At 42.7% G+C, this 17,646-nt stretch overlaps 1 protein-coding gene across 2 annotated transcripts in view; it reads right to left on the bottom strand.

Moving 5' to 3' along the window:
• Window positions 1-303: 303 nt before the first annotated feature.
• LOC126426869 (ankyrin-3-like) overlaps window positions 304-17,646 on the bottom strand; it is a 60,335-nt gene continuing 42,992 nt past the window's right edge. For both annotated transcript variants that reach the window (XM_050088904.1, XM_050088905.1), the window contains exon 6: window positions 304-966. In XM_050088904.1, coding sequence (XP_049944861.1) covers window positions 480-966 — 487 coding nt within the window. In that variant the 3' untranslated portion in view covers window positions 304-479. The remainder of the gene's footprint in view (window positions 967-17,646) is intronic.

The raw sequence follows: 17,646 nt of genomic DNA, 5'->3' as shown, positions 1-17,646 counted from the left end.
TCTGGGGTTTCCTTGGGGATGGCTGATGTTCCTGCTCAATACAACATGTTCTTTTTCTGTTCAGACGATTGTCTTTGGACTTTCATCATAACTGTTTACTTACAGTTATATTTGGCCGACCTGCACTGGCAGTGTTTACAAACTGCACAGTTGGCTCAATAAATGAATTGTTCGTGATTAAATTAAAGATTTATTGTTACTGTGGTCCAACAACTTACCGCAACAGTACAGCGCCTTACTGCCACACTGGAGGTGGTGTTATTTGTAATAGCATATTCTTACCAATTACTTTACAATAATGAATTTAGTTAAAAACATATTTATTATTAATGATATGCGTTTCGATTATTGTTAAGTTTTCATGGAAGGAAACTCGCTTCTTGCTACACACATTAGTTTATATGAATCTCACATTGTCGCTACTGTTGTGATTTTGGTAGACTAGCGTTGTTTTTACTTCAGAGGTGTGTATTGTACTGCTAGTCTCGTCTTATCCTGTCTATCCAGTGTTGGTGGTTGAACTGCCTGGCGCGGTCCACTGGGGTTTTCCACTTGTGATTCCTGGCCCCGCTGTCAGCCCCTGCATCGAGTAGTGCAATCGCCTCCTCTGTGCGGCCATGCTCTGCCGCGAAGTGCAGCGGCGTGTCCCCGTCCACATTCCTGGCATTGGGGTCTGCAGAGGCCTCCTCCAGCAGCCGCACCACGGCCGGCCGGCCGCCCCATGCAGCCCAGTGCAGCGGCGTGTTCTGGACCCAGTTCCCGGCATCCACCTCCGCGCCAGCCCCCACCAGACAACTCGCCGCTTCCACGTGACCCTGCCAGGCTGCCCAGTGCAGCGCAGTATTCTTGTTCCCATCCGTCGCACCCACATCAGCCCCAGCTGCCAGCAGCATCTGCAGCTCTTGCACTGCCCCATCGCTAGCTGCCTTCATCAGCCTCCTTCCTTTCTCCGCTGCCGAGAGGGTCCTACACAAAACACAGAAATTCTCGTACTTTTGTTCAAACACACACTTCTGATGAAGAAACGTATCAGAGTGGTACAACTGTAACCAATTCTATAACTCATCTCTCTGACAACTGATAAATCTCCCTTCTGTGATACAGAACACTGAGAAAGTTGCTTTATATTAACGTACAGATGCACAGTTACGTCATCCTCTCAAATTCTTCATGCACTCTCCACAAAAAATTCCTACACTCCAACACTCAAGATACAAAGTTATCACATTTTGTCACTTTAATTCGTGATCGTTAGTTTTTTGACCTTAGAATACAGTCGTTATAGAAGTTGTTGCCTTCCACTTCGTTCAGCCATTACTACGTCTCTGTGTGCAGCAGTCCTCTCTGACACTTGCAAATGTGACAAATAATGCTAATGACGTCTCGTGCTATTTAAAGAGAAGTTTCTGTTATTACAGGAACAAAAGTAAACCCAATTATCAACAAGTTTCTTGACACAAACACGTCAAACAGAGAAAGCTACTGTTAACCAGGAAACCATTTAGTAGTTACGTTTCGGATACAGCAATAATACCAAACTGGACTCTTCTACCACTACACACAATCACACTCATTGACAGATGCACATACACACAGGAACTAACAGAAACAAACAAACAAACAAACACACACACACACACACACACACACACACAGAAACATACACATAGAGAGAGAAAGAGAGAGAGAGACAAAGAGAGAGAGAGAGAGAAACTTTCGTCTTATATTCCTCTGGCTGTGATGTGCCTTAAGGCGACAGCGAGATCATGAGAGTAAATTAAAGTTTAATGAACTTGTCTCGATATGACAACCGTTGGAAAGTAAATCTTGTTTCCTGGAAAGTGCTGAAGTATGTAATTTACATGCGACAATCTCGCTAGGACGGGTCTAAACGAAAATACCTACACGCTGATACTACGCACTGTGCGGCATGTGCTCAGGGGAAGAATTTAGTAACATTTTTTGAAACTAAAGTCAATTAAGAAGTAATTATTTCCATTATTCTGGTAAATGACGTATTAAAATAATGAATCCAATATCCGCTGATCGATAAAATACATAATTCCTCTTTCTAGAAATATTTTGGGCAGACAGATTTGCAAATGTTGCTGATTCTATTGAAAATCATACAGTTGACATACTCAAAACTCATTTTATAGTTCTGATAACTGCATCAGATAATAATGGATGTTTTCTATATAGAGAGAAACAGACGTGAATCCTGAATGACTGTACAGGAACGAACAGCTCTGAAGCCCTTTTGACTCCCACAGTGCTTAACTTGGTGTGGTCCTGGTGAAGGCAGTGTATTTATGTTTGCCTTGCACACATGTTTAAGTGTGTGTGTGTGTTTTGTGTGTGTTTGTTTTGTGTGTGTGTGTGTGTGTGTATGTGTGTGTGTAGTCTGGTGAAGGTGTACCCACGGTGTGACACAATGTTTGAAGTGGTGCTACTTTGTTTTTAAATGCATAGGTCACTGACGGACGTCAAAGTCACATCTCCAGATTCAAAAAACTCTTACAGATGAGAGCCAGACTCTGAGCTGTTTGGGCAATTTAATACGGAGCTGTGGAAGCTGCTTCACAAACAGGCGTTAATCTATCATTACTGGTACTTTAATGGTAATCATTTATAACCTGACCAGAATCAGTGACGATTTAAGACACTTAATCTACTACGGTTTCTCATTACTACTGAATATTTTATGGAACCCCCACTTTAATTACACCTCGTTGCCTCATGAGTACACCCAGTGCATGATCCCCTCTCCTCCAATCCAACAGATTTTCTGGGTGGACAAGATGCTGCAATTCTATATTCTGTTAGATCAGTCGTATGTGGGCCTCTGTACCACAAAGTGTTTCGCTGTTAAAAAATGATCCGCTACTCTGTACTCTAAATCTGTTGCTGAAGCAGCCACACACAACTTCTACAGAGCGATGAGTCTTTGCCCTTCATATGTGTGGTTATTGGGGCTGGTAGTGGTACCACCCAGCATGGGCGTGCCTCAGCTATGAACCGATGATAGCCACCTATACTCGAGTGATCTCTGATGGGGTGTGGTGTAGCAGGCAATTTGTTGAGTGGTGTTTCTAGCACTGATGTACAATGGATATGGTGGAAACCTGCCAACCATGCCCAAAATTGCATGCATGAAAATGAAAACTACACGTCATAAGCTTTCCTAGCATTTTCTCTCACATTTTTGACAAATATTACATACATATAAACTTTGTTAGTAATAATGAGTCACTCCCAATTCTTTCAGTATTTAGCAGCGGTCCTTCCACTGCCCAAAAAATTTCCTAACAGAACACAGCCAGTGGTGTGTCACTTTCTATGTAATGACAGCATCTTCAAGACTGCCTTTAGTGTCACAATGCTACAGTACATGCAGATGTAGGATCTCAAACCATGGGACTGACTGTGCTCCCATAAATTAAAAGTTTGCTCTCTGCATATGGATTACTGTACGTAGAATACTAACAGGAAATGGGGTAACTTATGATCCACTCTGAAATGTATGAATGACTTTATAAAAAATTTGTTATACTTAACGGACTTTTAGCTGAATGATTCTCAAAACAGTGTTTTTCATGTATAATTTTGGCACACAATTTTTCCTCTCTAGTGATGAAAAATAATGTTTCGCCTCATGAAAGTAGCAGGAACACAAACCGATTATAAAAATATAATTCAGTTATAGTAAGCAGTTTTGAGAGGCACTCGGCTGGGGCGGCCGAGCGGTTCTAGGCGCTACAGTCTGGAACCGCGCGACCGCTACTGTCGCAGGTTCGAATCCTGCCACGGGCATGGATATGTGTGATGTCCTTAGGGTAGATTGGTGTAAGTAGTTCTAAGTTATAGGGGACTGATGACCTTAGAAGTTAAGTCCCATAGTGCTCCAAGCCACTTGAACCATTTGAGAGACAGTATGTGCCATAAGCAATAATTGAAGTGAAATTAATCTAATGCACTAAGAAAGAAGAAGCCAATCACACTGAAAACAATGAACATGCACTGAAGTGAAATGATATCCTGGAAAACCACTCAGAAAAGTTGAACTTGCAAAGTAATGTAATGAACATTAGTGACAGTTTAAATTTTGTTTCACATCACGACCGCAAGTTAGATTTCCTGCTTAGCATGAACAGACACTTTAACAGATTTTTTAATCTTTCACTTTGAGAGACAGTTAATAGGATTTCTTTTCTTTAAAACAGTGATTTAGTGCATTAGTGATCAGTATATTTCGGTTTAGGAATGCACTTGAATTCCATGCGTTTGTAAGTTGCTCTGTTAGTGAACATGTTTTTTCCACCATGCAGCTCCATTCATCGTTTGTCTACTATTCAGTATTGCAGGCAAAGTAAACTTGGAGGGATAGGAAACTGTATAATTTATCTGTGATGGGAACATTATCACAAATTACCTCCTACCTGCTGGCTCTGAGTTTTGTGGTCAGCAAGGGATTATGTAGATTATTCCCTGAAAAAAAACTTTGTCCAACTAATACTCAGAAACAGAATCTAGCTTGTGATTTATTAGATCTACATTGATCGAAGTGTATCTGCTAGATGCTTCATATGGAATGAGAATGCATTTGGACATAGCAATAATTTCTTGTCTTTCGTGACATTCAGTTCCATGGCTTGAGATCCAACATTTGCATGTCCTGTAGCATTGTGACACTAAAGATGGTCTTGAAGGTGCTGTCATTACACATGAAGGAATACACCACTGCCTTTGTTCTGTTTGGAAATGTGGTGGACAGTAGAAATACTACTGCTAAATACTTTTACCAATGGTATAAGTCTTCATGAAAGTTACCACTTGTATCTTATAAGTAATTTTTGTGTCACAGGCGTCTACCCTTTCAAGCACTGACATACGGTTATGTTCCTAACTAACTCAAAGCGTATTGTAAATTGTGGGAAAATACATAAGATCTGGAAGCATCCTCTCGTCTGTTACATTTATGGAGATGATATTTAGGCTAGTTTTATGAGCTGGAACTGTTTCGTAGTCAATTACTGGTCTTGCTGTTCAAACGTGTGCAGTTTTCTGCAAATTTTAGTTCCTGTTGAACTGCAAACTGATTTATGAGCATTTTCCTTACATATCTTCTTCATCTTGGAAACCTGAAGTCCTTGTCATATTACGAGATGTGATTTAAAATCAGTAGCATGTGATGTCGCTGGCAGCAGACATCCCATACTAATCTGGGTATAGTGGTGTCATAAGATGCTGACTAACGATGACTGTGGATGCCTCGTTAATTATAACACTGTATATCATGTTACTCACTCATCTGTTAAATCGCATTTTGCTCACAGTCATATTAAAAATTGTTTTTCACTCAGTCATATGCATTGTCAAACTCAACTATCATTTTCGCTGGATGTGATTTACAAGCTGAGGTCTGATATAAAATATACATGTACATTCTGGCAATAGGTCTGACATGTTCCTAGCTATAGTACTACGAAAACTGCATTGAGCTCGATTCTTTATGAGAAGCAGTTTTAGTTGGTTGGTTGGTGTGAGGAGTAAAGGGGTCAAACTACGCTGTCATCTGTCCCTTTCCCAACATTCAAACAGCTCTCGGGTTAAAAACATTACCAAAACGATTTCGGGAAAGTAAAAGGAGAAAGACTGACTCGAAACTACACTGAAGAAGAAAACAAAAAAAGGCTAACAAAAAGGGGAAAACGTAAACTAAAAGAAAAAACAGTGGATGGTATCAGAATAACATAGCAGATGGCCAGGACTGGGTGATCACGACAGAAATAAAGGATGAGCGAGCCACTCTGCAACACACTAAAACCTCCAGCCTTAAAGACGAGGCCAGACGAACTTGGACAGGGAAAATACGAACACCAAGGCTAAAAAACAGCAAAGAAAGAGTGAGGAAGAGTTAAAATAAAGGTAGATTGTGTGATAAAAATTCCCCTCACAAATAAAACGTAAAACGATGTCAACCGTTATGACATTGACTCCCAACACCGTTAACAGTGTGATGGGAAGGTTAAAAGTCCACTGCAGGGCAATTAAACTAGGGCAGTCCAGTGAAATGAGGACGACAGTCAAGTGGGACCTACAGCAACACTGAGGTACGTCCTAGCGACGGAGGAGGTGTCTATGAGTCAGCCAGGTGCGGCCGATGTGGGGTTAGCAAAGGACAACAGACGCCCTGCGAGTGGCATGCATGCATGATTATCACAGATTCGTATTCTCCTTGACAACACATAGTTTAGTTGGTGTACTGACCATGTGTCATTCAGCATCCCAGATCCTGAAAACTTAACAGCATAAGACCAACTGGAAATCAGTCTCCAGTGGGAAGATCTCCAGAGTTGGTTTACTGGTAGCATGTTTGGTCAACCTGACAGCAAGTTCACTGCCCAGGATCCCAGCATGTCCTGGGGTCCTAATGTAGGTCACTGAATGTGGATAGTTAACAGCTGGATAGTTAACAGCAAAGGGTGGTGAGGGAAGGAATGGATATGCTGAAGAGTGCAAGAGATAGCTACCAACTGTGCAGTGAAAACACTGAAGCAGTCCAGCTAGGAGCTCTGTTCAGCATGTCCAACGTGAGCATAAGCGAAGCCAACAAGAGCCATTGAGCCATCTGTGTAGACTGTTTCTGAGTCCTGGAACTCACCAAGAATAGAGAAAAACTGTCATGGAGGCCACAGGTGGAACTGAGCCTTTTGGGCTTTGCGATAGGTCCAGACGAACCAGTGGCTGTGGTATGGACCACGAAGTGAACACATAGAAAAGTGATAGAAGGAAAGTGTCAAGATCACTAAGAAGCAAACACAAACTGCAATTGGCATCCCCAATCTGCGCTGCTGTTGTCAGGGATGGGTAGCCATATTACGGAAAGGAGATCATAATTTGAATGGTAAGGCGAATAATGAATATGGGCAGTATAGTTCGCAAGCAACTGCTGTCACCTAATTCGCAATGGAGGAACACCAGCCTTTATTAGGACGCTGGTTTAGGAAGCTCCTGTCGCACAGTGGTGTATAGAGTCCAGCAGTTGGAATGCTGAGGGCAAAGCAGAACCACACACCAGGCATCCATAGGAAAGAAGGGACTGCAAAGTGCTTTGCACAGCTGCAGCAGTGTAGGGCGATCAGCACCCAATTCGTTGTGGTGTAGGCATTGAATAACATTAACATGCTGCCAGCACATTTTCTTAAGCTGACGAAGATGGGGAAGCCAAGTTAAAAAAGTATCAAAGACCAGTCCCAAAAAGCAGAACATCTCCACTACATTAAGTAGTTGGTCATAAAGGTAAAGTTCCAGATGGAGATGGCAGTACAACAAAAACAGAAGGGTATGACACAAGTGTTGGCAGCTGAAAACTGAAACCTGTGAGTGAGGACCCACTGCTGCACCTTTTGTATGACTTCCAGCAGTCTACGTTCAGCCACCAACAGAAGAGGAGCAAAGGGAAATACAAAAATCATCAGCATATAGGTGGGGAGATATTGAGGACCATTAACGATGATTAAAAAGATTGGAACGCTCAGTACAGAGCCATTTGGGACCCCATTCTCTTGGATGTGAGGCGAACAGTGTGAGGCACCAGCTCGAGCTCTGAAATGGGTAGCGACAAAAAGTTCCGTATAAAAATCGGGAGCGGGCCCCAGAGACACCACTCATGCAGAGTAGAGAGGATGTGGTGTCGCCAAGTGATATTGTAGGCTTTCGTCAGACCAAAAAAGGCGGAAATCAGGTGCTGACGCCAGGAGAAGGCCAATCAGATGGCAGTCTCTGGGTAGAGTAAGTTGTCAGTGGTGGAGCGAACTCGCCAAAAACCGCCCTGGGAGGGAGCCAGAAGACGCTGACACTTGAGGAGCCAACACAACGGCCAGCTCACCATACATTCAAGCAGCTTGCACAGAGCGTTGGTGAGGCTGATAGGACGATAACAGCCCAAATCTAGCAGGTTCTTACCAGGCTTTAGCACTGGGATGATCATACTTAACTGGCACTGCGATGGGGAGTCGCCATCGCTCAAGATTCAGTTGATGATGGCAAGGAAGTGGCGCTGATAATCCACTCACAGACATTTAAGCTTTTGGGAATGGATGTAGTCTGCCCCAGGGGTTGAGTCAGGAGAATCGGCAAGGGCCCTGAGCAATTCCCACTCACTGAAGGGAGCACTATATGTCTCGGATTGGTGTGGAGCGAGAGATAGGAATTGTCGTTTCACCACGATTTAATTGTCAGATGCAGAGGTGCGAAGATAATGATCCACAAGACATTCTGCGATTACATGTGGATCGGCATATACAGCTCCATCTGTCGAAATTCTATGTATACCTGAAGGAGTCTCATATCCGTAAAGGCATCTGAGCTTGGTCCAGACCTGGGAAGGAGAGGTTTTTGTGCGAGTGGTGGAGATGTATCGTTCCCAATAGTCCCATCATTCAATGAGCTGACAGACCTGGACACAATGCATTTTGAGGGCAATGAGGTGCTCTAGAAATCAATGGCGCTTATGATGTTGAAGGGCCCACCTACAGTCTCTAATGGCCACAGCGATTTTGAGTGACCACCAAGGGACTGACTACCACTGGAACAGCCTGAGGAACAAGGGATTCAAGATTCAGCTTGGGCAACAATGGTAGTAATGGTGGTCCCATGCAAAGGAGATTCAACAGTTGTAGTGCCCTTGAAAGCATCTCATTCAGCCTTGGTAAGAGCCCATATGGGCAAGTGTCCAGGCGATGCTGGGGTAGGGACAGAAAGAGTGGAAAGTGGTCACTACCACACAAGTTGCCATGAGATCTCCAGTGGATATAAAGGAGCAGACCAGAACAGCAAACCAAGGGATCAATGGCTCAGTATGTGTCAGATGCCACACTAAAGTGAATGGGGGCACCTGTAATGAGGAGGCAAAAGCCGAGGTGAGTTAGTAGATCCTCGACAGTCTTACCACACCAGAAATCTTCGTTCCACCCCAAACAAGGTTGTTGTTGTTGTGGTCTTCAGTCCTGAGACTGGTTTGATGCAGTTCTCCATGCTACTCTATCCTGTGCAAGCTTCTTCATCTCCCAGTACCTACTGCAAGCTACATCCTTCTGAATCTGCTTAGTGTATTCATCTCGTGGTCTCCCTCTACGATTTTTACCCTCCACACTGCCGTCCAATGCTAAATTTGTGATCCCTTGATGCCTCAAAACATGTCCTACCAACCGATCCCTTCTTCTAGTCAAGTTGTGCCACAAACTTCTCTTCTCCCCAATCCTATTCAATACCTCCTCATTAGTTATGTGATCTACCCACCTTCTCTTCAGCATTCTTCTGTAGCACCACATTTCGAAAGCTTCTATTCTCTTCTTGTCCAAACTAGTTATCGTCCATGTTTCACTTCCATACATGGCTACACTCCATACAAATACTTTCAGAAACGACTTCCTGACACTTATATCAATTCTCGATGTTAACAAATTTCTCTTCTTCAGAAACGATTTCCTTGCCATTGCCAGTCTACATTTTATATCCTCTCTACTTCGACCATCATCAGTTATTTTACTCCCTAAATAGCAAAACTCCTTTACTACTTTATGTGTCATTTCCTAATCTAATTCCCTCAGCCTCACCCGATTTAATTTGACTACTTTCCATTATCTTCGTTTTGCTTTTGTTGATGTTCATCTTATATCCTGCTTTCAAGACACTGTCCATTCCGTTCAACTGCATTTCCAAGTCCTTTGCTGTAACTGACAGAATTATAATGTCATCGGCGAACCTCAAAGTTGTTACTTCTTCTCCATGAATTTTAATACCTACTCCGAATTTTTCTTTTGTTTCCTTTACTGCTTGCTCAATATACAGATTGAATAACATCGGGGAGAGGCTACAACCCTGTCTCACTCCTTTCCCAACCACTACTTCCCTTTCATGCCCCTCGTCTCTTATAACTGCCATCTGGTTTCTGTATTGCCTCACGTGTTCCAGTATTTCTACGGAATCCAAACTGATCTTCCCCGAGGTCGGCTTCTACTAGTTTTTCCATTCGTCTGTAAAGAATTCGCGTTAGTATTTTGCAGCTGTGACTTATTAAACTGACAGTTCGGTAATTTTCACGTCTGTCAACACCTGCTTTCTTTGGGATTGGAATTATTATATTCTTCTTGAAGTCTGATGGTATTTTGCCTGTCTCATACATCTTGCTCACCAGATGGTAGAGTTTTGTAAGGACTGGCTCGCCCAAGGCCATCAGTAGTTCTAATGGAATGTTATCTACTCCCGGGGCCTTGTTTCGACTCAGGCCTTTCAGTGCTCTGTCAAACTCTTCACGCAGTATCTTATCTCCCATTTCGTCTTCATCTACATCCTCTTCCATTTCCATAATATTGTCCTCAAGTACATCGCCCTTGTATAAACCCTCTATATACTCCTTCCTCCTTTCTGCCTTCCCTTCTTAACTTAGAACTGGGTTGCCATCTGAGCTCTTGATATTCATACAAGTGGCTCTCTTCTCTCCAAAGGTCTCTTTAATTTTCCTGCAGGCAGTATCTATATTACCCCTAGTGAGACAGGCCTCTATATCCTTACATTTGTCCTCTAGCCATCCTTGCTTAGCCATTTTGCACTTCCTGTCGATCTCATTTTTGATACGTTTGTATTCCTTTTTGCCTGCTTCATTTACTGCATTTTTATATTTCCTCCTTTCATCAATTAAATTCAATATCTCTTCTGTTACCCAAGGATTTCTACTAGCCCACGTCTTTTTACCTACTTGGTCGTCTGCTGCCTTCACTACTTCATCCCTCAGAGCTACCCATTCTTCTTCTACTGTATTTCTTTCCCCCATTCCTGTCAATTGTTCCCTTATGCTCTCCCTGAAACTCTCTACAACCTCTGGTTCTTTCAGTTTATCCAGGTCCCATCTCCTTAAATTCCCACCTTTTTGCAGTTTCTTCAGTTTCAATCTGCAGTTCATAACCAATAGGTTGTGGTCAGAATCCACATCTTCTCCTGGAAATGTCTTACAATTTAAAACCTGGTTCCTAAATCTCTGTCTTATCATTGTATAATCTATCTGATACCTTTTAGTATCTCCAGGATTCTTCCAGGTATACAACCTTATTTCATGTTTCTTGAACCAAGTGTTAGCTATGCATTCTACAAGGCAGCTTCCTCTTTCATTTCTTCCCCCCAACCCATATTCACCTACTATGTTTCCTTCTCTCCCTTTTCCTACTGACGAGTTCCAGGCACCCATGACTATTAAATTTTCGTCTCCCTTCACTACCTGAATAATTTCTTTTATCTCGTCATACATTTCATCAATTTCTTCACCATCTGCAGAGCTAGTTGGCATATAAACTTGTACTACTGTAGTAGGCATGGGCTTTGTGTCTATCTTGGCCACAATATTGCGTTCACTATGCTGTTTGTAGTAGCTAACCCGCACTCCTATTTTTTTTATTCATTATTAAACCTACTCCTGCATTACCCCTTATTTGATTTTGTATTTATAACGCTGTAATCACCTGACCAAAAGTCTTGTTCCTCCTGCCACTGAACTTCACTAATTCCCACTATATCTAACTTTAACCTATCCATTTCCCTTTTTAAATTTTCTAATCTACCTGCCTGATTAAGGGATCTGACATTCCACACTCCGATCCGTAGAACGCCAGTTTTCTTCCTCCAGATAACGACGTCCTCTTGAGTAGTCCCCGCCTGGAGATCCGAATGGGGGACTGTTTTACCTCCGGAATATTTTACCCAAGAGGACGCCATCATCAAACAAAGTTTAAGGCATTAAAATCACCCAGAAGTAGGACAAGTGGGGGTGGAGGCGAGAGATGAGAAATTAGTGCAGCTAATACATGGTGCAACACTTCACCGTCTGGAGGGACTTATATCTTGCTGATGGTAATTTCCTGCATTGTCCTCACAGTTTCCAAAAGTGTTTCAAGGGGAAATAGGTTCGCTACAGACATAGACGCAGACTCCACCTCGCAGTGTGTCACAGTGAGTACAATATTTGTAGTACCCCTGTCAGGCACAAAGAGCTGGGGTCCACATCACAGGAAACAACGTTTCTTGAAAAGCAATGCAAAACGCAAGTCTAATGCTTAAAAGTTGTCATGATTCAGCGAGGTGGGAGAAAAAACCGCCACAGTTCCACTGGAGCAATAGGTTGTCAGTCATTTGGGAACACATTAAGGGATCAAGGAGACAGTTTATGCCTCAGTGTGACCATGAGTGCTGGTATCCAGGACTGTTGCGTCTGAAGCGTCAGCACGATATAGGACCCTGAGCGATTCTACAATCTGCACCTCGTCCTCAGACCTGGAACTGCTAGGGACTGGTGGTGTTAGGACCACTGGTGACCCATGGTAAAGTTAGCTTTGAAAAGCGCGCCGCAGCACGTAGCGTCAAGCAGTTGCCCTCCGATTTCTGCCGGTGGCGCCGTTGTCGCAATTGAAGGCTTCGGTGTCTCCGTCTAGAGGGAAAGGGGAAAAGTGGGCTGTTCGCGTGGGTTTAATATGTGGCTGTATGGACTCTTGTGGAGAGTTGGCAGTTGCGGCATGAAGAAGCACTGTGAGACTTAACATCTGAGATCAATCCCCTGGAACGTAGAAGTACTTTAACCTAACTAACCTAAGGACATCACACACATCCATGCCCGAGGCAAGATTCGAGCCTGCGATCATAGCAGTCGCGCGGTTCCGGACTGAAGTGCCAAGTACCGTTCGGCCACCGCGGCCGGCCACCTGCGGGTTTATTCGACTGTTAGCCTCTGCTATGTCTGTGAAAGTCTAAGGCACCAATGGTTGTACTGTTTAAAATGCAGGGCACTAAGATCTGATTCATTTTCTCGCCTGCCATAACTGGTATTACTAGACTCACATGTAAAAGGTACTCTAAGAAAGAAGAAAAAATTCCTTTTTCCTCGTGGTAAGAACTAGTCAATTGCATAAGGAATTCCTGCTCATCTGGAAGCTCTGACTTACGTAAATTTGTGTTTTTATATATATATGGCTATAATCAAGCAAGGTTGTTAATGAAACTTCCTGGCAGATTAAAACTGTGTGCCGGACCGAGACTCGAACTCGGGACCTTTGCCTTTCGCGGGCAAGTGCTCTACCAATTGAACTACCCGAGCATGACTCACGCCCCGTCCTCAAAGCCTTACTTCTACCAGTACCTCGTCTCCTACCTTCCAAACTTTACAGAAGCTCTTCTGCGAACCTTGCAGAAGATGCAGTATAACTGTCACCCTTATTTAGCCTTCCTGTGCATAATTCTGATTAAATTTATGTGTGTGTTATCTCTACATTTACACAACACTGTGCTCTCGAAAATTATGGACCATTGTTTTGTAAGAGTGGAGGTGCCGTCTGATAGCGGGCCAGATGTGTTCCATCAGGTTGACACCATGCAAATTATGTGGACGAGACAAGACGAGTTCAGTATCATTCTCCTCCACTCACTGTACCACAATCCTGTCTTCGTGACAGGGTCATCGTCGTTGAGGAAGACATAAAGCGTGAAAATGTACAGGTTATCTGCATTAGTGTACAGGTAATCCTCAGCTGTCATGGTGGCATCGGTTACAGATGCCATGGAAGCCCAGATGATTGCACCCACCACATAGTCCAGCTCTCACTGTCCAGCATATATGTTGTGCATCTTTTGGGTAACTATTCACCTGAATGATGGCATGTCTGGAGATTGCCATCAGCATAATGTAACCAAAAGAACATGATTCATCCTACTAGACCATACGTTTCTAGTGATCCACTGTCCAGTCTCGATGAGCCTGCTCCCACTACAGTGGTAATGACTGTTCTGGTGTAACCACTGGCGCCAGAACGAAGACAAAGAACGCAAGACCAGAGAAGGCAGTGAAACGACATGGGCCAATAGTGCACTGATTAAGACCGCATCATGACTGGAGTGACACCTGCAAGAAATGAATATAGGCGCCGCTCCTGCCAGCCTCGGCCAGACATTAGTGGACAGCATTAGCATGGCCTAGCAGAGACTGCTACGAGAACTGATATTTGTGATCAACAAACTGAGAGACAGACTTGCCTGAACATTGCATATTGCACTAGACTAATTTATATTGCATTACGCCCATCGCTTGCGACTCCTTTTTACATTAAAGTTAAGTATTGTCAATCTGCTTTAACGAAGTAAAACTATTAAAGTTATTTGCTTGAATTGTTGTATAGCATTCTGAGAACGAAGCATCCATTAGGCACCCTACACAAGACGAGAGGACAAGATCCAACAATGATGCTTTAATTCTGTCCACATGCAAAATTGTTTCAGGTCATATAGTATGAATATTCACATTCAACAACTTGTGTCAAACTTTGTGCTGTGAACCTCTTGTGCCGGCACCAGAATTATACTGTGTCGCCAGATCTGCAACAAATCACCACTTGCCTTACTGTACAAACCTCTGACCTCGGTGTTCTGAGATGAGTTGTGGGCGCTAAACACATCACTATCTGCTCTTGGTTTGACTGATTTCCAGTCACTTTCTCTAGACGCCGACAACGCTGGCACGTTCGAAGCCTCTCCGTTTCTGAGGCTATCATTCGTAGGCACTTAGTCTTTCATAGCTTGTGATCTTTTTTGTAAGGTGTTTTACGCGTTCGCACAGCTGTCAGCGAGAAAGGTCTTAACTTTCTTCTACCTGTACATTATTGGAACCATGCATAACAAAAGTCTTTCTCGACACACGTTCTGCTCTGTTCTTGATATACTTACTAACACAATTCTCGACCATTCTTTTAAATTCTGTCGTAATTTGTTTTGTGTTCTGTTCTAACATTTGTTTCCTTCTCCAGTAGTTCCCTCATCGCTTTTTGATATTTTATTGGGACTGAGTCCCTCAAGTTTTCGTAACACTATAAATTGGTATAATTCCTTTCCTGTTACGTACTTTACCGAGATTCCGCTAATTTTGAATATACTACGTACAATATATTTTAAAGTATTTCCTCGACAGTATGTACACTGTGTTTAACAATATCGTATGTTTTGCAGTGTGCATGTTTGCTTGTCACCTCAAGCAGAGAGGTACCTGGCATTTCTACAGATTCTCGCTGTGGTCTGTCTCTTTAATAATTTTTTCGATTCTTTCTGCTCGTTGGCTGTTAGCATGCACCTCTTTTTGTGTTACATCACCTGCATTACTTTTATGCACGACATTTGGCATATGCTTGTCAGTTTCCAGTTCGTGATGGAACTTCAGAATAAGTGTTCTGTCTTCCATGATTAGTTATTACTGTGTGTGAATTGTATAGTCCACCTATGGTGTACGAGGCTTTTAAATGTAAATTGGATCCACAGTTTATGCATGCCCATGGCTGACTGTCCTGGTTCACCAAAGCACGAAGTACTGGAATCTCTGTGGAGCAGGCGTTGTGTTTCCTTAAATTCACTTACGGACTTTGTACCAAAATATATACTTTACAAAACTTCTTTCGCTCCCATATATCCCCTTGAATAATAAAGAAATTCTTATGTCACACAATACCGTATTGTATTACACCTTAATTATATTAAAAAGGCATGTTGAACACTGTCACTGTTGCTAATTGCGGGCATGTATACGCATTGTTCACATGCAAAATTCATTGTCTTTGACTTTAACAGTAAGTGCATTGGCAATGAAATCAGTATATGGCCCTGTGCATGCGCTACAAACATATGACACAGCTCTCTTGGAAGCCTTACTATGCTTCGCAGCAGGTGCATAAACATACTGCCTGTGTCCAGTGGCCTATAGAAGCACAGTGAGGCTAGGACAGAGGAGCATGCTACTCACAATGCTGCGTGCTTTTGGCACCACGTCAGTAGAAGCCGTGTGTGTGGATCTGGGGTATTGCCGCATTGACGTCATTATCTACCACAGAGCGGTGGTGTGCTGGGTCAAGAGGGGTACATACTACAAGATTCCACGAATAACAGGAGAAAACATTGTAGACATGAGTCAATTAAATAACTGCCACCTTGACACCTGAAAAATGGACTGGGAGATGACCGACAAAGGTCATCGTGTTTTCTGCGATTCCACAATTTACAGGTACAGCTTCATCACAAGCATACGGATCCACCCATGCCATTGTTCACATTGCGACTGGGCTTGAACCGAGTGGGCCTTAGCTAAAGTACTACATGCACGTGTGGGGCATATAGGTCTCCTGAACATGTGACATTACATTCAACACCCTCACACATATAAGATCTGTAACAGAGCATAACGACATCAAAGAAATGCTACGAGACCCAGACAAATAGTGTGCTCTAAGCAACGCAACTGTTAATGTTTCAAGAACACTGCACGAAATCTACAGACGAGGGAACTCATATGGCAGATCTCAGACAAGCACATAACAACGACAACAACACGATCCTTGGGAGGATACAAACTCAGACACATCACAGACATTGATGTAGATGCGGGCACAGAAAATGACACAAGCACAGCAATAACATCATATTATAAGAGGTTCAATAGCTAAAACAGACAAAAAAAGATAACTATAAGAAAGGAGGCATCGCATGTGATTTTTTCATTTACCTGATATGAATTTTCAATACAACAGCTAAAAACGGGAAGGAAAACGACTAATTGAAGAACTGAGACACTCATTACATCTAAGGAATATGCTATATGGTGAGGCGAATCTTCAAGTTTAAGTTCTGTGGTTCCACTCCAGCCTATGACACTGCTTAAAGATAAAAACATCATGCTCAGAGACATACAAGATAACAGCACACATACGACATGTATATGGGTAACTACATCTAGCCATTGCAACACAACTAGTGCAATAGTACACCCTAGATAAGATCTAATAAGTGCCACTACTCCATAGACAGTATAAACAAATACACTCGCAGTCACTCATGATATATTTCATTTAGTAACGTTTCTGCCAAGGCCCTCCCACATGGAATGGCAAGCACATAAATCATAATTTATATGTTATATTTTATTTTAACAGTAAAATGAAATCTGGAGATCATTCCTTTCCTATGTTTCTATTTTCTGTTATAAATTACTATCATTTATTAATACTCTATTTCCTACAACCAATGTAATTTACTTTGTAATTCATTGTTATTACCCTCCTTTTATAGCTCAATACTAATTTTACTAGCGATGTAGAACAATGCAGTATTATATGTAAAATTGTATAATGCACGACATGCTTTTTAAAATGTCAGGTAGCAGGTCTTTAAATACGTAACAAATGTAATGCAATGTGCACTCACAGTTTTTCGTGAAGTCGACTACCATTATCTGCTACCACCGACAATCGATTTGCATAAAGATAAGTCGATATCAGGATGCATTTTCGCAGAAATTTCCCCATGCTGAATCAAGATCTGTACCCATAACACCTGTGAAACACCGTCAATTGCAGGGATTTGTTTACAGAAGACGTCATACGCCACTACACACGACTCCACCCGACCACACGCGCAGAAGGATTGCCTGATTAGCACGAGCAGCCATCTTGACCATTATGTAGTGACCACCGAAAATTTGTCCCATACTGGCTGTCGAATACGGATTTCTTGCTCATCACAAGCAGTCGCCTTTACTACTAGGCTGCCTCACCGCACGACTGCACGTGT

The sequence above is a fragment of the Schistocerca serialis genome, chromosome 11, assembly GCF_023864345.2.
Source record: "Schistocerca serialis cubense isolate TAMUIC-IGC-003099 chromosome 11, iqSchSeri2.2, whole genome shotgun sequence".
Lineage (NCBI taxonomy): Eukaryota > Metazoa > Arthropoda > Insecta > Orthoptera > Acrididae > Schistocerca > Schistocerca serialis.
This window is presented reverse-complemented; position numbering and strand designations above follow the sequence as displayed.